The 22,937-nt window shown below is 38.5% G+C and overlaps 1 protein-coding gene across 3 annotated transcripts in view; it reads left to right on the plus strand.

The window, feature by feature from the left end:
- LOC122666237 (cytosolic enolase 3) overlaps positions 1–22,937 on the plus strand; it is a 29,372-nt gene continuing 6,435 nt past the window's right edge. Inside the window, exons 1-11 of one of the 3 annotated variants that reach the window (XM_043862396.1) lie at positions 1–418; positions 521–675; positions 1,105–1,288; positions 4,918–4,989; positions 5,098–5,214; positions 7,854–7,934; positions 10,055–10,131; positions 10,415–10,518; positions 10,981–11,079; positions 11,224–11,309; positions 11,725–11,811. In XM_043862396.1, coding sequence (XP_043718331.1) covers positions 314–418; positions 521–675; positions 1,105–1,288; positions 4,918–4,989; positions 5,098–5,214; positions 7,854–7,934; positions 10,055–10,131; positions 10,415–10,518; positions 10,981–11,079; positions 11,224–11,309; positions 11,725–11,811 — 1,167 coding nt within the window. In that variant the 5' untranslated portion in view covers positions 1–313. Of the gene's footprint in view, positions 419–520; positions 676–972; positions 975–1,104; positions 1,289–4,917; positions 4,990–5,097; positions 5,215–7,853; positions 7,935–10,054; positions 10,132–10,414; positions 10,519–10,980; positions 11,080–11,223; positions 11,310–11,724; positions 11,812–22,937 lie in introns of those variants that run through there. The other 2 variants (XM_043862403.1, XM_043862410.1) reach the window with 2 other exon arrangements.

Raw genomic sequence — 22,937 nt, forward strand, 5'->3', positions numbered from 1 at the left:
GAAAATTGCCTTCAAACCTCCATAGCGAGAAATCTAGGGCGCGATCTGAATGAAGAACCAGGGGGCAAATGGCTAGTCGAAAGCACTTATCGGGATAAGGATCAAGTCGTCATAGAAGAAATAGCCATCTAGGGCACAAAGCTCTTCATTCTGATTTCAGCAACAAGCATTTCTACAAATTCCTGGTTTAGCCGATGAGCTAGGGAGCCGAGATCGTGAATTTCCGATTGGAGAAGAAGCTAAAACACTAGCTATTCGAGTTCCATCGTTCAGGAATAGATTTCTTAACTATTACAGACGGAGCTAAAACAAAATGTCTGTGCAAGAATATCTGGACAAGTACATGCTCTCCCGGAAAATTGAGGATGCTGTCAATGCTGCAGTTAGGGCAAAGGCTCCAGATCCTGTACTGTTCATCGTAGGTTCCTTCTGATCTTGGTACTTTTAAAATGGTATATTACCTGCTCATATATGATTCCGTCATTTAACTTGTTTTTCGTTCATTGTATGAAAACTTCAGTCAAATCATATGAAGAAAGCCGTTCCTTCTGTAATCACGAAGATCAAAGCCAGGCAGATCCTTGATAGCAGAGGGATTCCTACTGTTGAAGTCGATTTGTACACTAATAAGGGGATGTTTCGGGCTGCAGCTCCTAGCGGTGTTTCTACTGGAATGTAAGTCCATCTTTACTTGAATGATTCATTTGTTTTGATTCAGAACGCTAGAGTTTCTGGATTATTTTTCTTTTTGTTATTTAGCGCCTTTTGTTGTCTGCATAATGGTTCATATTTTTAGTGCTTTCCTCTGATTCTTTCCGAAGAAGAGAAAAACCTAACATCAATTCAGAAAAAAGAAAATTAACTCTGTCTCTCACACGGTTATCTTTGGGGAAAGCAACATTGTTCCATGTTCTTATTCTCCTTACATAAATTAAGTTATCCAGAACGCAACTTCTATTGCTCTGCATTTAGATGTGCAAATGTATTATTCCATATGATACATCCAAATGTTTCCAGGAACATCTATTTTACACATTCTTAGCCTCCTTTTGTTCATCAGACCCAACAGTATTTTTGGTTTTAAGTCACTCTTGTTATGTTCATTAAACCCAGGTATGAAGCTGTTGAATTACGTGACGGAGACAAGGGAAAATATCTTGGACATGGTGTTTCTAGAGCTGTTAAGAATATCAATGAGAAGATATCTGAAGCCTTGATTGGTCTGGATCCAATACATCAGTATCAAATTGACCAGGCTTTGTTAGATTTGGACAAAACTGAAAATAAGGTAATACTTCGCTTCCCAATTTAAGTGGATGTGGTGGGCTTTTGCATATTTTGTGGCTATTATGCATGTTATTATGGTTGAAAAGAACAAGCTTCATGGTTCAATTTATTATTTGAGTTCAAATTCTGTTTTATCAACTGTTGAAATTTGTTTGATTACATAGGGCCTCTTTGGTATCACTTTTCATTTTCATTTTATGACACTAACGTTTTTACAAGTGTTTGGTACAATTTATGGACCCTATTTCTATTTACAAAGCATCAAAATAATTGAAAACACCCCTAAAATGATAATGGACTCAAGAGTCCATTATGGATTATGGCCAAAATCTGTTTTTCATTCATTTTTTCGCTCTTTAATGAGCATGTGCTCATATGACCCAAATATGAGGGGTAAAATAGACATTTTCTTTTATTTTTAGAAAGACAAGCCCGCTCCTCTTCTTCTTCTTCTTCAGCCTCACCGTGCCGAAGTCCATGCCAAGGTAAAGCTGTGGACTAGTTTGAACTAGAGGGCGAACATCTGCACCGCCTTTAATGCTACCCAGGACCAACATTGTTCTTCTCCTCTTGTTTAGCAGGTTACAACAAATCTCGGCTCTCAGAAATATTCTTCTCAAACAACGGCGTCCTATTTAGTACCAAGATCAAACAAGAACCTCAAAATCAGTTTTTCTTATTCAAAGCACGGCATCAGTATGAGTGTGGAATTAAGGTTAGCATTTCACTAGGCTGTGCTTCCGTAAGATGAACTCCCAAGGAAGACAAATACAAGTACTGGTGGATGACAGGATGAACCTCTCTCAAGTTTCAGCCAATTGTTCACCGTATCCGTTGTGACACCAATATCGGGTATTAGTATCGAGAGGTATTGGGACGTGTTGATATCGGTTTTAGGTCAAAATTCAAAACATCATTTTTTATCAGTAAATATATCTTTTATCGGTATTAATCAGGTATCGGTATCGATCACAGATTGATGTTATATTTCAGGAGAAGAATTCTCATCCCTTATGGTTTAGAGTTGATTTGGGAAAGAAGATGAGTGATGGGAGAATTTCTTCACCTACCACTAAAATATATATGGGCTTTGGGCCAATTTCTATAGAAAAAACCTAATTTCAATGCTGAATTTCCATGACTTGGGCCCATTTGTTCAAAAATGTTATAAGAATTATTTACACATGGATAGTTACCAAACTTATTTTTCATTCTACAATCTATTATGTTATGTAGTTACCAAACAGTTTTTCATTTTTGATCAAAATGGTTTTTAGTAATGAATTTTTTGTAAATAGGCCAAAATGAAAATGAGAAGTGATACCAAAGAGGCCCATAACATTACTATCAAGAGATCTAATTAATTAGTACCATTTGAGTAAACATCTGTACGTTCATTCATGTTTTTCTACCCCAAATAGCATTTTCTTGTGGATATTGTCATTTCTAGAAGAGCTGAAAGGCATAAGTATTGTCGAAGTATATGGTAATAAATGAACAGGAAAAACATATTTCTAATCCACCACTTGTTCAGTTGATATAATGTGAAGGTGGATCTAGTAAACTCTGGAGAAAAAAATATTAAACTTTGATTAAGTTTAGGAAAGTTGAACTCCATGTTTGTTACTTTTTCATGGAAGCAAATATCTGACTTCTTTTTCCCCTTAAAATGTCCATAAGACCATGTAAAGGCCTGTAAGGCAACTTCTTGTGCTTCACCTTTGAAATTGGTTTGCTTCTAGTATCTGTATTGAAAAATTTATTTGGAAAGAAGCAAAACCTTAAACTAGTGCAATTTTTTTTGTTGTTGCAGTAATTGCTTGAAATCTCAAACTAGGAGAAATCCCTCTGATGTAGCCTAGGTGAAATAAATCTCACTTAGGACCAGGTTCTGTTTTAGGGTTGGCCGAATGGGCAGTTTAGGGTAACTAGGGCAAAATTAGGGTTAGGAATGGGAGATTGAGTTAGGGTTTTATTGGGTAATGAATGGTCTGCAGAATTTTAGGAGTCTATTAGAATAGGTTTTAATGAGGTTTGAATAAGAAATAGAAATTCAGAAATATTAGGGTTAGGGTTTTGGGTTTTCAGATTTAGGATCTAAGCTGAAACTAGGGTTTAGGAGCAGATTTAGGGGCTGGGCTTTAGGTCGAGTTTTCCTAGCAGGGAGGGGGTGGTTCGGCTGGACTTTGGTGGGGTTTTGATGGCTGGTTAGGCCTAGGCAGATCTTAGGGTTTCTGGGTTTTTATGTTGAGGGAGGGATTTAGGGTTTGTAGTGGATAGGTGAGGCTGCAACTGAGATCGAGTGGGAGGGTTACTGTGATGGACCTGTGGTTAGGTTTTGAGTGTAATCTGATGAGGGAATAGGGCTGTGATGAATGTAGATGAAGCTAGGGTTTGGGGAAGTCGATTAGGTTAGATGGAAATAAGAAGAAGAGATGATAAAGTTGCAGGAAATTGTAACTCTTACTGGAATTGCAGAATTTCAGCAGCAGCAACCTTGAAGAACTTGAAGGAAGAAGAAGACGAACCTCCCGATCTGCAAGATGCAAGGAGTCGCCGGATTACTCCAGCCCTAGCCCTTGATATTACTCACAAGGGGTCTTGATATGACACACAAGACAGAGAAGCAGCAGCAGTCATGGCGGCAGCAGCAAGAAGAAACAAAATTTCAAACATAATAGGTGGGGGAGCCTCCCACGATTCTACTATTTATAATAATAAAGGGGGGGCCTAAAGGCCTTACAAATAATCAATCTAAAGCAATCCTAATCAGATTAGGAGTTGGGATTCCTAATCTGAATCCTAATTATAAAACATAGAATAGACTTATACTCTAAATAGGAGTATAAGTGTAAACAACTAAAACAAATAAAATAAAATACTAATCCTTCTAAAATCGTGGAGGGGAACTAAGAAGATAAACCATGAAAAAGACTGTTTTAACCCTAGGCTAAAAGAACAAACAAATAAAAAGGCTCCAACGAAAAAATCAAAGAACAGCCAAATTAATCATGGTTTCGGCTTCTGCATCACCCTCCTATGGTGTCAAATTCTTAACCAGTTAGAGACATAGGCCTCCTAAACCAATCTCTCTGATGTAGCATCAAACCACCAGCAAACCAGGGACATCAGTTTGGTCAGACTGGACCAAGAATGGATCAATAGGCTTCATTTTTAGTGCCCAATGGGTTATATGTGCCATGGGCTTAGTATTTTTGGGTTTTCTATTGTTCTGGGAATTTCCTTCGCTTATGCATGAGATTTCTTCCCCAGTTTGGTTATTGGCAGTTCAGCATTTAATTCCAAAGTGTGATTGATGCAGCTTCTCAATTGTCACTGGTAATCTGAATTCTGATGTCAGTCACTTGCCTTTTCTATTTTCGTGTTATAATGGGCTTGTGTTGCAAATAATCAGATTTTACTATAAAATCTCAATGTCATTGAACCTGACTGAAAAGAATTAAGACAGGACCATGAAAGTCCCAACCTTACTTTCAATTGTATTAAACATCATAAGGGATGTTCCACAGTAAGGGAACAATCTCTAGGCTCTTTTGGAAATCATTTGGAATTGTAACAACTGTGCACATATTATGAGGCATTACATATCCATGCAATATGATTTTGCAGGCTGACCTTGGAGCAAATGCTATTTTGGCTGTATCTATTGCTGCTTGCAAAGCTGGTGCTGCTGAAAAAGAGGCATGACTTCTCTTTTTTTTACTTGAACTTTTACCTGTATGTCTGTTGGATGGTTTTAATGACTTGCCCTTGAAGATTCTAGTCACTAATTTTCTTTCTTTTTCTCAGGTTCCACTTTACAAGCACATTGCCGATATTTCGGGTAATACTGGCCTGCTGCTTCCCGTCCCAGCCTTCTCTGTTATTAGTGGTGGAAAACATGCTGGGAATAGTCTGTCCGTCCAAGTATGCCCTATATAAATCCAGGTTACAAATCTAAATGGTTGTTTAGTATTTTGAATAGCTTAGTTATGCCTATTGGCTCTCTAAGTTAGCTGCTCTTCTTTCTAAAAAGTTTTTTAAATAACATCATGGAGTGGACCTTCAATGATTTTTTTTTCTTCCAGAGTTATTTGGATGTTTATACATTTCATAGTTGATGCATTAGAAATTTACTATTTTAGAATGAAACAATTGCAAAATCTCCACCACTTATGTTCATTCATCATATCACGAAAGAGACAAGGTTATCATCTTCCCAATTAAATGATACAACAACAACTCAGCCTTTCCCAACTAAATGGAGTCGATTACATGGATCCTTGCCCTCTAATCAGCTCTATTGGAGGTCATTTTAGGTCTGCCTCTGCCTCTTTTAGTTCCTTCAGTCTGAATCAAATCACTCCTCCGTACTACAGCATCCAAAGGCCTCCGTTGAACATTGCCATGCCACCTCAAATGACTTTCTCGTAGTTTATTTTGTATCGGAGTTACTCCCAAATCAGCTCTAATATGATCATTCCATACTTTATCCTTCCTAGGTTTGCCACTCATCCATCTCAACATCCTCATCTCTGCTACATTGAGTTTATCTATATGATGCTTCTTAACTGCCCTACATATCGCACCATACATATAGCTGGTTGTATGACTGTCTATAAAATTTTCCTTTTAAGTCTTAATGGAATACGTCGATCACATAACAATCCGGACGTACCTCTCCACTTCATCCCATGGTTCGAGAACTCGGTTTTGGACTTGGTCTCGTCAGGCCAAAAACCTAGTAGGACCGAGATCTCGGCGAGTTGGTGCACTGTTATTTTTCCAACTCGTTTGATGGTTTCAGTGGGTTTTTGACCTAGTTTGGTTATGAAACTTGGTATGCAACCTATTTTGGGCTATTTAAACACAATGGTACTATTAGGTTTTACCAGATCAAAGTCCATATAGGAGTTTGACTTAGTGGGAAACTAGGACAAACACTTATTTATGCCATAAATGTTAAACCAGGACCAACACTTCATTTACTTGATATATATATATATATTTTGTGGACCTGGAGGTATCTGGCCTTTGGCCGACTAATTCCCCCAGGGCTCGTGCACGACCCGCAACACACACGAACCGGGAGATACTGGGACCCCCATGTTCACCAGGGAGTTTCCTCTCAGACGGGTGGCCCCAAGGGGGGAGGCTGAGTCATTTACTTAAGATATTATTCATAAGTAAGCATATACCCTCTTTGATCCCAATAAAAATAGTTAAAAAATCAAGTTTCAAAAGGATAAAAAGTCAACCCCCAGTTGAAGAACAAAAACTGGATTTTCGACGGTAGGTGCAATTTTCAACTTTTAAATGTTGGGATTTTTCTAAATCTAAAAATTCTATAATTCTTAATATGGAAAAACATTGCTAGAAACCAAAAGTGTGGTAAAATATTTATTTGTTTTGATGTCTAAAAAAATATTTTCATGCAGAGCAATTTTGACAACATTCGTGCACACCAAATTAAGTTTGACCGCAACGTAACTCCTTCAATATAAATCAGATTTAAGCAATCTTAGATTTGTTTGAAAGCTTTGGAATGATGTCGGTGAGACAATGAAATCTTCTCATTTCGCCTTGCGTCTCGTCTTGGTTTTAAAAAAAACCGAGATATTTCCGAGATCTTGGCAAGTTCTTGTTCCATGCTTCATCCATCCTATTTTAATTCTCTGTGAAACATAATCTTCTCTATCACGGTATCACCTTCTTTATTTAAAATTGAGCCTAGATTCTTAAAATAATCACTTTGCGGATCAATTTCACTGCCACATTAATCCAGGCATATTCCTCTCCCTATACCACTTCATATCAGAATTTGACTATCATCTGAGTTGCTAATGTATTGATATTAAGTGTTTTTGAATTTTGGTTATTTGTCACATCACTGTGATCCTGGTTATTTAACTTTCTGAAGCCTAACCCTTTAGGCTTCTAGAAAACCGTGGCCGCTTGGGTAGATACTTGAGATTGTTTTCTCAGTTTCAACTCAAAGCAATAACTAGCATTTGAAGATGTTGTTTTCACACAACGCAGATGACATGCAGGGTTAGCTGACAACCAGAGGAATTCCCGCTAGAAAGGGTTTGGTTCCTGAACAAGAATAGGTTAAGACTACTCATCCCCTTCCCCTTCCCCCCACACACAAAAAAAAATTAAAAATAAAAAATAAAAATAGAAAAATTATAGATAGTAGTAATTGAATCATATGTGGGACTTGTCTATGCTCATAAATGTCTGGATGGGTTTTTGAACTTGTAACCTTGTCATTCTCCCTATTTCTGGTCTGAAGTTAAGGGCTTCAGCGTGTGCTTGCTGTTCTCTGTCAAGTTCCATGTTTTTTACAAATGAAGTTATTGTTCTCTGTCATAGTATGACCTAATTTAGTTCTGTTTTCCTATCTAAAGATGCATCAATCACTTTGTGAGGTTGCTGATCTAGTACAAATTGCTTTCAAGAAAACCAATGATTCCAATTTCTCCTGTCCTCGAGCTTTATAATGTTAAGTTTCTTGTATGTCATCTCCAACTAAAACTAAATGTTATCAATGTAAATACTATCAGGGAATTATGATTCTCCCCACTGGTGCAAACACATTTGAGGAGGCCATGCAAATGGGTTCTGAGACTTACCATCACCTAAAGGTAATCTGGTTCTTATACATGTTTTTGCATTATATTCTGAAATAAATATTGGAAAATGCATGGTAATTAAATTGTGAGTGTGTTATAATTAATTTTTGAGGTTGGGCCTCGGTGCAATGGTAAGGTTGCTCCATTGTGACCAAGTGGTCACGGGTTCAAGTCTGGAAACAGCATCTCTGCGAAAGCAGGGGTAAGGCTGCGTACATTATGACCCTCCCCAGACCCCGCATTGGCGGGAGACTCGTGCATTGGGTACGCCCCCTTTTTTCAAGGTAAACAATCTTTATGAAATGGCTAGCATCTCTTGATTTTGGTTTCCACAATCCGCATCCTACTGTTATTTTAAGAAAGCCAGTTATTAGGTTTATCTTGATAAATTGATACAAGGAGCTCTACATGATGGGTAGTTGTTGATGTGCTGATCTCATCTTTTGCTAATTATTGCATGCCATCTCTTGTTTCACTTTAATCAGCACATACATGGTGAAACCTCTATTCCAATCCCCCCCTGCATGTGTGGTGCATGGCCAAAAATTAGAGTTCAATTCAATTGCAACGTCAATCTCACCAGTGAAATAGGGAGTTTAGGGTTCAGGAAATCTTTTGTTTTGTTTCATTCTAACTCATCTGAAACAAAATTTGGGGGGGGGGGAAGAGAGATCTTTTTTATTTTTTATAATTCAGATGAATGCCATTTTTTTTATAAAAAATTTCACATTAATGTAACAACTCCACAAGAATGATAAATATCTCAAGTGGACAACAATTCTGGAATTAAATATTGAAGTGGACGACAATTCTGGAATTTAAATAAGAACGGGGATGAAATAAAACTAACTCAGGAACAGAGGGACTCTTTAGTAATTTAATGGAAGCTGTCCTTAACTGTAAATAAAGAAATTAGTTGTCTTCAACCTCCCGACCCAAAGACAGCCAGCGGTAGAGAGGTTTGTTGTGATCAAGGTACTAAAACTCAGGTCTCGGTACCAACTCGGCCCTTGGAAAAACCAAGTCGAGTCGAGATCTCGCTGAGTTGGTGCATTTTTTTTTTCCGACTCTAAGCTTCAACTCGGTGGGTTTTAGACCTAGTTTGGGTCTGAAACTTGGTACTCAGCCTATTTTAGGCTATTTAAACACAATGACACTATCAGATTTTGCAAAAACAAAGTCCAAATATGAGTTTCAATTCGGACCATAGGTTAGTAGGCGATGACGTACTAAAATACCCTACTCTGCACATAATTTAGTAATTGAAAGCAAGCAAAACATTCAATTAATAATTAAACAACTTAAATAAGAATTAGAAATGTTAAAGTGATACATCAAACTGTTTAACAGTGTTACAACCATCATCACATAAAATGACTTTGAATCAAGTATTCAGTCCCTGCTAGTGTCACATAGTCTTCCCATGACATAGTGTTGCTGTAATGTTGCATATAGTGCTCTACAACAAGCATGTAAGAGTTCTGTCGAGTTAGGTAAGTAAATACATAGTAGATGGGTCATTTCCATGGGTCAACCCAAGATCTCGCCGAGATATGTCAAGTTCTGTCAAGTTAGGTAAGTAAATACATAGTAGATGGGTCATTTCCATGGGTCAATCCGAGATCTTGCCGAGATCTTGTATTATTTTGTATCGTATCCCATCTCGTCTCGGCTTCTCAAAAAACCGAGAAACTCGCCGAGATCTCGCGCGTTCTCGAACTATGGTTGTGATCGACCCAACCTCTCAACCAGGAACCCAAATCACAAGAGAATTTAGAAAGAGGCTCGCAACCCACGGCCCTATTGTATCCAAACCATAACAATCCGAGAAACCAAGTGTTATTTCGATTATAAATTCCTAGAACTGCGAGTAGCGGTAGTTGTAGGTTCAGCAGTGATTTTAAAGATCCATAACCCATATCATGTAGACCAAATTTCCTTTTTCTGGGCTTCTATATTTAATTATGGATCATATATGTAGTTTTGTGTTACATTTGCATTTTGTTACCATTCCGTCAGGAATGCTTAAACATTTTAGGTAATCTTTTCTTCTTTGATGCCTCTGATTCTTTTGCTTCAATCCCTGCTTCCCTGCTCATTCATAGATTATAATTTCTGTTTACAAATGGCAGGCTGTTATTACTGAAAAATATGGTGCAGATGCATGCAATGTTGGTGAAGATGGTGGATTCGCCCCTAATATCTCAAGGCAAGTATTTCCATCAGATGCTAGTTTCTTGAATTATAGTTTAGCTATCTTAACTTTTGCTAATATTTTTTCATTTAGAATATATATAAAAGAAAATCCCATACAAGATGGAAGACCACACACATTTTCTTTTTGGCTGTATGGCAGCTTTGCATATTCACAACATAAATTGGTTCTGATAGGTTTTTTTGCGTGGTTATGCTAGTCTTTAAGAAACAATTTCTTGATCTTGATGGGGTAAGCTGTTTCCCTATTAGTTTCTGATCTTTATTTCTATTTGCAGTTTTAAAGATGGTTTGGATCTTGTTAACGAGGCAATTGAAAGAACGGGATATAATGAAAGAATTAAGATAGCAATGGATGTAGCTGCTACAGAGTTCTGCATAGGTGATCATGATTTTTTAAAATAATTTTATAGCCTTAGTTGTGTTTGAGAATATTTGAGGTCTTCCTCCAAACCTCTCTCTCTCTCTATATATAAATATATTTGAACATTGCTAATCACATTACTGTGATAAGGAAAAAGTATCACTTCTCTCTGGGCCATGGGACTGGGACTGGGACTGGTTTTCATCAGTGCTGTTGTATCATAAATATTTAAGAGTATTACCCCAGAAATGGTAGTTTTCACACCCATAGTTTATATATAAAGCTAGGATTTGTGATGAAAACTTGAGTCGTTTCCTTTACCTTCGTTCAAGCCGCATGATCTATCATCCATCCATAGGCCATGCATTTGTCTTTGATAGGATGCCTTCCTCCAGGTGGTTTTGGGGTTGTGAATTGTGCTGTCCCTCTGTGTGTCTGTTCATACCAACTGTTATTGAGGCTTGTTTCCCTGTGATTCAGGAACAAAGTATGATTTAGACATCAAATCCCCAAATAAGTCTGGACAGAATTTCAAGAGTGGAGAGGATATGATCGGGATGTACACACAGCTCTGTACAGGTACAGTATACCAATATTTCTTTTCTTCAAGGCATGAACTAGGTTAATATGGATTGAATCTCTTGAGAGTTCATTGACCTTTTTCTTTAAAACAGTCATCTCTCTTGTTTTTTTTAACCTGAAACAATCTGTTGGGTCTTCCAGACTATCCAATTGTATCAATTGAGGAGCCATTCGACAAGGAGGACTGGGAGAATACAAAGTTATTTTCCAGCCTTGGCATTTGCCAGGTCTGTCATGTATTTATATTTTATGAAGATAATGTTTTGGCAGGTCATCCACATATCCACACTCTATTTAGACCTACTACACTCAATGGACCATCTATGAGATGCATCCAAATTAGGCAGATCAAATGTTCCTAAATCTGCAATGTTACTTTTATTCTTGTGTTTTACTTTCTTGATCAGTACATTTCTCTTCCTTATTGAAAGGTTATTTGGTGGATTATTCCAAATGAATTTCATTGATCGTTAGGATTGCCTATTGAGATTATTGGTGTAGTTAGGATCATGTCTTACTGTAGTTAGTATTGCCCAGTTGGTTTTGTGGAAAATCATGACTAGAGAGTTTGCGGTCCTTTGTTTTTTAAAATATTGATCATGATCAACAGAGGAATATTTTTAAGAGAAAGAAGTTTTTCAGGTTGTTGGAGATAACTTGTTGGCGTCGAATCTAAAACGCATTGAGCGAGCAATACATGAATCCACTTGCAATGCCCTTCTTCTCAAGGTAACCATTGTATTTGTGAAATGTCAATGATGGCTTTCTTTGTTGATGTTGTTACTTGCTATAATATCTGGGTGTATAACTGATTTAAACCCAGAGATTTCATTTTTCTACAACTTAAATTTTGTTTTGCGTGGTTACTTATTAAAGGGCCCAACAGTCACATTATGTAAGAGCATCCATGCTTCCCAAACTTTGTAGCAACAACTTACATGTCGTTATCTTGAAATGTAATATTTCTCTATTCATTTTTTATATATTTCTTCTAAAGAATTATGTACTTCTAGAACATGATGGCAAGTTATTATGCATTTTAATCTATCATTTTTTTTGGGGTGGGGGGGGGGGGGGAGGGGGAGGTTGTATGTATGTTGAAAAGCAACTTACAGATAATGGTAGAAGCCTGTTAAATGTGCACAGGTTTTGAAGAGCTCCAGCAGCTTGAGACGGGGTAGATTGCCGTTGTGTAATATGTGATAATGGGATAATGTTGAGTTGGAGGTTGTACGTATGTTGAAAAGCAACTTACAGATAATGGTAGAAGCCTGTTGAATGTGCACAGGTTTTGAAGAGCTCCAGCAGCTTGAGACGGGGTAGGTTGCCGTTGTGTAATATGGGATAATGGGATAATATTGAGTTGTAATTTGCTTTAGTCTTTATTTCCTTGTCTAGTTATTCCTCTTTATTGTAATTAGACTTAGACTCTTAGTAGGATTCCTATTGAGAGTCGATGACTTAATATTATACAAGTATGAGGCCAGACCACGATAGGGGTATTCCATTCTCATCATGTTCTAGCTCTTTCCCTCTTCTCCATTTCCATTGTGCTCTCTCTGCTTCTACCTTTCTAGTTAATCGAATAAGATGAAGAACTAGGGTTTCGTATTGATGAAGATTGATGCTTTTGTCTGAAGATCATACTTGAAGGAAATCATATACTTCTACTCAATGCTGTGTTCTTATTTTCTGCTACTCATCCCTCTTTCCCTGCTGTTGGCGTTACTCTGAGATGAGGCTGGGTCTGGAATCCTATCGATTCATCGCCGTTTTCCTTATAATTGCCTTTTTCTCTCCCTTTCACTTTGATCCAATAGATGATAACTATTCCTTTCTAATGCAGATCCGGGGTTCAAAAACCCTAATTGGATTGCTTATGGGCCCACCCGAATAATAGAAGGTTCAAATAAAAGGGTTTATGGCAAAATCCGTAAATAAATTGAAGTTTATAACAATGGTGGCAATAGTGTAAATAATGGGAAACTAAGAAGTGGGATAACACATATGATGGGTAAAGGGTATGCTTGGAACTAAGGGTAAAATAAGGACATGGGGGATTAAAAGACTAAGGGGAGGGTATTATTGGAAAGTAGGGCAATAAAAATAAGAAAAAGGAGAATCGTGGAATGAGGGTGAAGGTTGTCTACAACCTTTGGCAAAACAGAACATGGCGGAAACTCAGCAGCACGAGTGAAAGAACTTAACCAAATAAGTTCGGATCGATCAGAAATTCCAAGCAAGGCTTCGTAACACCTAGGCCTCTTGAAATCATCCAATCATGGCCCCAAACAGTACATGTAAAACTGTAAAAGAGGGTTTAAAACCTGCAACTAGACCTGGCGGTAGTTACAGGTTCAGATCTGATTTTGCCTACGGAACTCATAACCCAGGTAGTATTTCAGCACCAGAAAGTCAAAGCGATGAAGCTCTACCAGGTTTTCAAAGGTTGAGACTGATTACTCCATTAGAACAGTGTACGAACACAAATCGAGGTGTGCAGAATATATAATATATAAAGTGGGAGTAAATACAAGGTAACAGTAGAAAAGAGGAGATAATAGAAGAAGAAGAAGAGGGGCTCACACGAGCAGTCAAACCACAAGGGGTTTCAACCATACATTAATTCATTCTTCAAAATCTGAAACTAAATGTGATGACAAGAGTATTTAAAGATAAAATAAGAGACTGAAATAATCCTAATCCTTAACTGAAACTAAAACGAGACTCTAACTTGGACTCTAACTCTTTTAATATTTAGCCGACTATAACTAAAACAAAAATTACAAGATAAACCCAATGAATAAATCTAATCCAAAGTAAATAAATAATTAACTATCCTATTAAACCGAAAATAACCCAATTGGACCTGGTTCATCTTCACATGGATTATCCAACGGGTTTGGTCCGGCCCATGGAACAGCTCCTGCATCACTTTTCTGGCTGTTTGCAACTTCACCAAATTTTCTGCAACTAGTGATAGCAACAGCCCTTAGGTGAGTGGTCAATCTCCCTCATAATCCATCCTTTCAGGCTGTTAATCTGGGTGTTAGTCGTTCTCCTATAGGCGACTCTAGTGCCCAAGTCTCAGCTCCTAATCCTTCCACCATCTTGAGATTGAAGTCAAGTTTCAGACCTGAACCTATAACTAGTACCGCCCTATCTGATTCAGGGATTTTTTTAAAATTCAAATTTACTTTTCTGATTCTCATGTTTGTTGCTTGCATTAAAGAGGGCTGGGGATTAGGAATCCTCCCCTGAAATTTTAGTTCGAATTGACCTTGTATGAGAGAGTACTGTTGTTCGAACCCATCCTTACGTACTGCTGGTTTGCACCTCATTGATACCATGTAGCAGAATCAAATTAATCAGAGCTATGAAGAAGGGTAAAAAAGGCTATGAAACCCTAGTGAAAAAAAAATAGGGTTTCTTCAATTTTGATGGTACCTTGCTGTTTTTGTATATGTTGGTTCTGGTTCACTTTCCGCTGAGCAGGAGATTTTTTGGTTTGTGCAAGAAGCCTGTGAAAGTTTGTTGGTACCTTGCTGTTTCCTCTGATGTTGAAAGTCTTTGTTTCAAACCAGTCGCAGAAGATTTATTTGAATTGATTCATTACCCTGCTGGTTTGGTTTGATCAGTATTGAGTTCTGGAGTGGTGTTTATTCTCAAGAGTCCCATGAAGGCAAAACCTGCAAACATCTATATGATGATATCGATCTCACGTGTCTCTTCTCTATTCATCCTAAGATTTTGGGTGTAGATTTTAGCTTCACCAACAACTCCAACCTCAGAAGATCAACCTCAAACTTCCCTTCAGTTATGAGAGCTGAAACCTGCAACTTTACAGCCTTAACATCTACGGCCAGATTCTGTTTCAGGTTCTCCTTCCTGAGTTCCTGCTCGCTGCTTCAAGTGACTAACTGTGGGAGTTGATAGAGCAGGGAGTTACGATCCTTCGCTTGGAATTGCAGGCCAAACAGAGATACTGCTGAAGGAGTTCTACCAATTGGAGTTCTTCTCCTTCTGCTGGTTCTGTTCATGGCTGAAGTTGAAGACAACCTTCAAAGCCCACTCCACGATATTAGCCCTTTTAAAAGTTGGTTTCCAAAACTGCCCTTCCCTACTCTATCAATCTTGTTGTGTCCCTTGTTAACAGTGTCATAGTGTACCACGATAGGGGAGCAAGGTTTTAGATCTTTCGGTACTGGTTTCGCCAGCCCACGAAACCGAGATCTCGCCGAGATGATGTTTTTTTTTATTTTGAACTCGATGCTAGGTTTCAGTAGTTGTTTGGCCAAGATAGGGGCTGAAACTTGACATTCCCCCTATTTTAGGCCTTCTAAACACAGTGGAACCATTAGTTTTTACAAATTCAAACCCAAAATGGTACTTTGACTACGGACCCTAAGTTGGTAGTCTATGGCGTGCGTGAGGTCTACCCTTGGCTATTCCACACAAACAAGGTTAGTTCATGTTTCTATGAAAAATATAGTTTTTGAGATGAATAGTTACCTTAGGTTCTTTAGATGCAGCTTGGAGGAGATTAGCAGCTTCAATTGTCAATGAATCAAGCTTTGATTAGGTGTTGGAGGTGTGATTTGCCGAAAGAAATGAAAAAAATACCCAAAGATGGAGTTTCCCCTTCACAGAGACGAGACAGGTGAGATCTTGTCGAGTTATGGTATTTTATAAGCTTTAATAAGGTCGAAACTGAGAAATAGCTCGAGATCTCGAGCGAAATCTTGTATTATTTACGTATCGCAAGGCATCTCGTCTCGAGTTTCTACGAAACCGAGTTTTCAGCGAGATCTCGCCGAGATCTTGAACCATCCAGGGGAGTGTCCCTATCGTGGCTTGGTTTTGTTTGTGATTTTCCTAGTTAGATTAGGACTTGTCATGTTTCTTATTATCTTAGCTATGTAGCTTGAATTGTTGTCTCTAGGATTCCTACTTGTTCTCTAAGTTGGATTCCTAGTAGCTATCTAAGTAGTAAACTCTTTTTCTCTATAATAAAGACAATCGGTGGGGGAGCTGCTGCGATATAAAGCCTGCGTACTATTCTCAGCAGTCTCACTCTCTTCTCTCTCTTTGTCTCTGTAGTTACTGGTATCCAGCGAATGGTATTGTAACATTGTAGCAGAGCTTGAATACCAAGGATGCCTTCTTCATTGCTGTTTTGATAGTTTCTTCAAGAATTACTATCGACTACTGGTTGCAGCACCGATGCTGCCTATCTACTGCATAGTGCCCTAGTTTGTGATGATTTAGAATTAAACTAGGGCCTTCTACTACTGTTTATGAATATTCTCCCCCTGCAAGATATTATTATTCAAGCATACCAGGCCTGCCTGCAATTGCCTGATTTGGATCAATTTTTGTAGATCACTTACTCTTTTCATACAGTAGAGTAGTAGACTGATCCAAGTTTGAAGTACTTCTGGTGGTCTAATCTTCTGCATTCAAAGTTCTTTTATTGTTCCCTGCGTTACTCTGTTTTCTGGAAATTTTCCAGATTTGGTATTTATCAAATTACTTTATACCTACTTACCGGATCATTCCATCCTTTTGAGATTATTTTCCCCATCATTAGAGGGGACTTCGATCCAAGTTTCACGTACTTTTGTGGTGATTTCATTCTACTATTGCCATTCCTAAAATTCTGGGTTGATATCTCTCGGTTTGAGGGAAATCTCTGCTGCCGGTGATGCAGCTCCAAGAAGGAAGAAGAAGAAGAAGAAGAAGCCCTGAACTTAGGGCTTGAATAGGGAGCCACAGATTAGGATTTATATTTTTCCATACGTAGTTTATTTTTCTGTTTTTAGATTGAACCGGTTTAGAATTGGTTGCATCCAATTGGTTCAATTGGTCTAATTTAAGTGAAGTGTTCCTATTGGTCAGTAGGTCCTTATATCCTATTGGCTAACATGGAATCTACTTTAAATTAGTTGTTTTTAAGTTAGATTCTCTTATTTTAAGTTAGTAGGGTAGTTAGGATATTTTACTGTTTTAAATTAGTAATTTGATTGTAATTAGATCCCTTCCACGATTTTAAGTGAGGAGGAAGTTAGATTGTATTAGGACTTGGCCTTTGGCCTTTAGTTATAAAAGGAGAAATCGTGGGAGGCTCCCCCACAGATTATTTGAGTTTAAAATATAATTCGTTGGCTGCCATTGCTGCTGTTCCTTGCTCCCCTGTGTGAGTGTGCATCCTTGTGGACTTCAAGGTGGAAGGGTGGGTGGATTCCTGCGACTCCTTACGCCGTGACGGCTGGGAGGATCTCTCTCTGAAGGTGGTTTCATCCTTCATCCCTCAAGTTGCTGCTGGTGGAATCCTGTGGTAAGTTGAATTTAATTTCTGTTTAATCCTTCCTTCTCCTTCCCCATTCAATCCTTTATTTTTTGATTTAATTCCTAAACCCTAGTTCAGTTACAGCCTCAACCAACCATCAAAATTCATTCATATTTCAGTCACAACTCCTTTACATCATCCCCTCCACTCGATATGCATCTCAGTCCTATCCAGCCATCTAAACCCTAATCCCCCATTAACCCCCATAAACCTAAAAGCCCTAAATTCCTGTTTAGGCATATTCAGCCATCAGAAAACCCCCTGCTGCAACCGAACCCTTCCCCCTAGCCCCTCTAATACTCGACCTCAGCCCCAGCCCATAAATCCCACTTTAAACCCTAGTTTTGGTTATTTTCTTAATTTCTAAAAACCTGAAATCCTAACCCTAAATCTGCATAATCATAAAACCTAACCAAATCCTATTTTTTTTATATCAAAATAGTCCCTTAGACCTGCTGATCATTACCATATATTACTTTCATCCATAACCCTAGCCTAAACCCTAGGTTAGCCCTAAACAGCCCCAAATCTGCCCCAAACAGCAGACTCGACTAGAATCTGATTTCACCTAGCTCCTAGTAGGATTATCTCCTATTCTAGGATTACATTAGCTGGCCACTGTTGGTCTCTCAGATCTACATTATTACTCTCCACTTGAGTTATTACTACTATTGGTTGCTGTTTTACATGCTGCCCTTGATTCCTATATTGCCAATTTGCATGATGGCTGATCCCAAGGCTCCATTTGACAATATTCACGTTCAGATTATCATTATCAAGCTCAAAGGTGTATCTAACTACTCGTTATGGGCCAAGCTGTTCAAGTCTATGTCCATGCAAAAGATAAGATGAAATACCTCCTTCTAATCCTCCATCTGCTTCCGAAGATCCCACAGCTGTAGCAGGCTATGAAGAATGGATGCCTGAAAATTCCACACTCAAAATTCGGTTGTGGAATATTATGGACCCAACCATTGCAGCCATTGTTATGTTTCATTCTACTTCAAAGGGGGTTTGGGATGATCTGAAAGAGACCTTCTCTCAAGACAAGAATATATCCTGAACCTATGACCTGTATGAAAAGATTAACTTCAACAAAGGGGATAAGTCCTTCACTGAATATTTCAGCAGCTATAAGGGCATTATTGAGGAACTCCAGATCCATCAACCACTTACTACTGATCTGGAGCAATTAAAGCTTCAACGAGCTGAGTTCTATGTTGCAAAATTTCTAGCCGGTCTTCATCTTGACTATCAGGTAATCAAAGGTGAGCTTCTTACCAGTGAAAGGTACCTTCATTGAATGAAACTTTCTCTCGTCTTCAACGTTTGGTTATTGCAACTAAAGTTGATCCTTCCCCCACTCTTTGGGAGAGTTCAGACTTCATTGCCAACGGAAGACGAGGTAACTCATTTTCTGGTAGAGGCTGTGGTGGTGGATCTAGTGGTCGTGGTAATAGTAGGCAGCAATCTGAGAAGTCTTCTTGCTATTGTACCTTATGCAACAAACCGAATTATACTGTTGACACATGTTGGGCCAAACATGGTCGACCTGACTGGTCAAATGAGTTTGCCAATTCAGCTACCACTGGTACTTCTACTGAGTATATGACACTACATCTGCTCCTGGGGCATCTACCATTGCACCTGTCTCTCGTGAAGATTATAATCAGCTATTGAAACGGCTCCAACTACTTCAGTCGTCAGCTTCTACTTCAATTGCCACTTTAGCACATACAGGTAACTCAACCTTCTTTACTACCACCCCTTGGATTATTGATTTTGGTGCATCTTCCCATATGATTGGTAAGTCTCATTTATTTACTTCATTATCTTCTACTCCCCATTCCGCTCCTGTTATTCTTGCTGATGGTTCCTCTACTGGTCATGGCACGGTATCTCCTACTGCATCCATGACCCTATCATCTGTCCTTCATGTACCCAATTTCTCTTTAAGTCTTTTATCTGTGAGTCAACTTACTAAATCTCTTAATTGTTTTGTTACCTTCTATCCATTTTATTGTGTGTTTCAAGATCTTTAGACCAGGAGGACGATTGGTGGTGGTCTTGAGCAGGTTGGCTTATGTTATTTAGATGGCACTGGACCTTCTACTACAACCACTTCATCTACTGTTAGACATTCTCCTCTTCAATGGCATTTTTCGTCTGGGTCATCTATCCCTGTCCAAGGTTCAGCTGATGGTTCCGATTTGCAAGTCGATCTCTCGTCTCGAGTGTAAAGCATGTGAACTTGGCAAACATCATCAATCATTGTTTCCTCCTCATAGTGGTCCTAAGAGGTTGTCTTTATTTTCTTTAGTTCATTCTGATATCTGGGGTCCTTGTCCATGCAGTAATACGTTTAGGTTTTCTTACTTTGTTACTTTTAGGGACGATTATTCCCAATTGACTTGGGTTTATTTCTTAAAAGATTGTTCTGAGTTCCAAAATATTTTTAACCATTTTTATCAAGATATAAAGACTCAATTTGCTACACTCAACGGGAAATTTATAAGTTTTGTTTAGATAATGGTATGCTCTATCAAACGAGTTGTTCGCATATGCCTCAACAAATTGGGGTGGCCGAACATAAAAATAGACACTTGTTGAAAATTTCTCGCTCTCTCATAATTCATATGAATGTCCCTAAACAATACTGGTGTGTTGCTGTCCTTACTATCTGTTATTTGATCAAACGGATGCCTTCTTCTGTCCTTGATAACCAAGTGCCTTGTTCTCTATTAAATCCTAATGCATCTTTGTTTATTGTTCTTCCCCCGGTATTTTGTTGTGTGTTTTGTTAATCTTTTACAACCTCATATTGATAAATTTTCCTCGGGTAGTCAAGTGTATTTTTTTTTGTTATTCTAGGACTTAGAGGGGATAGAAGTGTTTTGACTCTGTGACTCATAAGCAATATGTTAGTGCTGATGTCACCTTTTTGAAAGTACTTTGTTTTATTCTATGCCTGTTTCTTCTCTCATTTGTAATGACAATGGTCCTCCTGTTCATGCTATTGTTCCGTTTGATAATGCTCCACCATTACAGGTCTATCAGCGCCACACAAAAACCGTGCCTTCACTTCAGCTCTACTCGCCATACAGTTTGGTCCTAGTACTTCGATTCCTACAAAGATCTCCCTATTACTCTTCGTAATGGTACTCGATCTTGTAGAAAAATATCTTTAACTCCTTATCCCATCAATTGTTATGTTTCTATTTCTCATCTTCCATCATCTATCCATAGTTTTGCTCTTTCGTTGTTTATTAACTCTCTTCCCTAGAATCATCTTGAAGCTCTTTCTCATTCAGGGTGGAAGGTTTCTATGGATAAGGAAATGGATGCTCTTTTGTCTCACCATACATGGACTTTAGTAGATTTTCCATCAGCTAAGGATCTTGTGCAGTGTCGTTGGGTCTACACAGTTAAGTACAATCCTGATGGTTCTGTTGAGCGCCTCAGGGCTCGGTTAGTAGTGAAGGGGTACACTCTGATCTTTGGTGTCAATTGTTTCAAAGCCTTTTCTCCTATTGCTCGTTTGAACTCTATGGTGGTTTACAAGAGGAGGTTTATATAGAGCAACCTCCTGGGTATGTTGCTCAGGGGGAGGATTCTGGCTGTGCATGCAGACTACACAAGGCTATTTACGGGTTAAAACAGTCACCTAGAGCATGGTTTGACAAATTCAGTTCTATTGTTATTTGTGGTTATTTCCCGAAGCTATTCTGACAACTCTATATTTGTCAGGCACCATGGCTCGAAAGTGGTTGTTCTTGTGTAAGTGGATGATATTATTATTTTTGGGAAAGATGCTTTATGTTTTGCTGAAATAAAGTCCCATCTACATTAGCATATTCAGATGAAGGATTTAGGTCCTCTACGGTTTTTTCTTGGTATTGAAGTACTACGGAGTAAGAAAGGTACAAATCTATCACAATGGAAGTCAGACTTGCTGACTGAAACTGGTATGCTTGCATCCAAACCAGTTGATACTCCCATGGATCCACATCAGAAATTAGAAGCTTCTAGCGGTGAGGATTTTAAAGATAAAACATCAATATGAAGACTTGTTGGGAAGCTTATTTACCTTACTGTGACACGACCGTTTATCTCCTTTGCTGTTGGTATTATTAGTTAATTTATGCAATCACCTCAGAAGGCTTACTGGAAGGCATCGTGTAGTATTCTGCGATATTTGAAGGGAGCTCCAAGTAAAGGACTCACTTATTGTCCCCATCAGAGTGTTGATTTGTTTGGATTCTCTGATGCTGACTAGGCTGGATCAGCTAGTGATAGGTGATCTACCACAGGGTATTGCACATTTGTTGGTGGCAATTTAGTTACTTGGAGAAGTAAAAAGCAAACAACTATGGCTAGATCCAATACTGAGGCTGAGTATTGAGCCATGGTTCATACTGCAGCCGAGTTGATGTGGTTTAAGTCATTGCTTTAGGAGTTGGGTTTTCCTTTCATGCAACAATGAAAATGTTTTGTGATAATCAGGCAGCTATCTATATTGCTAGTAATATGGTATTCCACTAAAGAACTAAGCACATTGAAGTTCACTACCACTTTGTACGAAATGCCGTCATGAACAAGATGATTGGTGCTTCGTTCGTTTCTTCTGCAAATCAATTGGGTGATGCTTTTACTAAACCTCTGTTTGGTCCTGCTTTCCATTAAGTTTGTTCGAAGCTGGGCATGGGTGACTTGTATGCTCCAAGTTTGATGGGGGGAGTGTTAACAATGTCATAGTGTACCATGATAGGGTGAGTGTCCCTATCGTGGCTTGGTGTTTTGTTTGTGGTTTTCCTAGTTAGATTAGGACTTATCTTGTTTCTTATTGTCTTAGCTATGTAGCTTCAATTGTTTCGCCTCTAGGATTCCCACTTGTTCTCTAAGTTGGATTCCTAGTAGCTATCTAAGTTGTAAACTCTTTTTCTCTAGTATAAATACAATCGGTGGGGGAGCTGCTGGGATATAGAGCATGCGTGCTATTCTCAGTAGTCTCACTCTCTTCTCTCTGTGGTTACTGGTATTCAGTGAATGGTAATGTGACATCCCTTATTTAAACCCCAGTCCAAGTCTACCCCTAGTTATTATATCTAAATTCCTTTTGTATCCTCCTCCTCCTTAACTACCACACAGTCCTTAAACATTCTGCTTATTTACGGTCTTGCCACTTCTCTTGCAAAATTGGAGTTATTTACAGAATAGCTCTATTCTTTCAACTTTACTTCCTGCTTAGTCCCAATTTTTATTTACAGATGATATCCTAAACTGTTGCTAGCATTTACAGAATTTCCATTGGTCTTGTCTATTTGTAATTTTACTGCTTTGGTTGGTCCATAGCGACCCACTTTTGGTTCTCGGACCCTTAATTCGCATCAGTTTGGGGTTGCAATTTTTGAAGTTTGGATCTTGCATGGAGTGATGTTGGTCTACTGTTCTGTTGATGGTATCTATTCTCTGTGTATGAAGATTTTCTGGTTCTCTTAATATTTAA

Source organism: Telopea speciosissima, chromosome 1 (assembly GCF_018873765.1).
Source record: "Telopea speciosissima isolate NSW1024214 ecotype Mountain lineage chromosome 1, Tspe_v1, whole genome shotgun sequence".
Taxonomy (NCBI): Eukaryota; Viridiplantae; Streptophyta; class Magnoliopsida; order Proteales; family Proteaceae; genus Telopea; species Telopea speciosissima.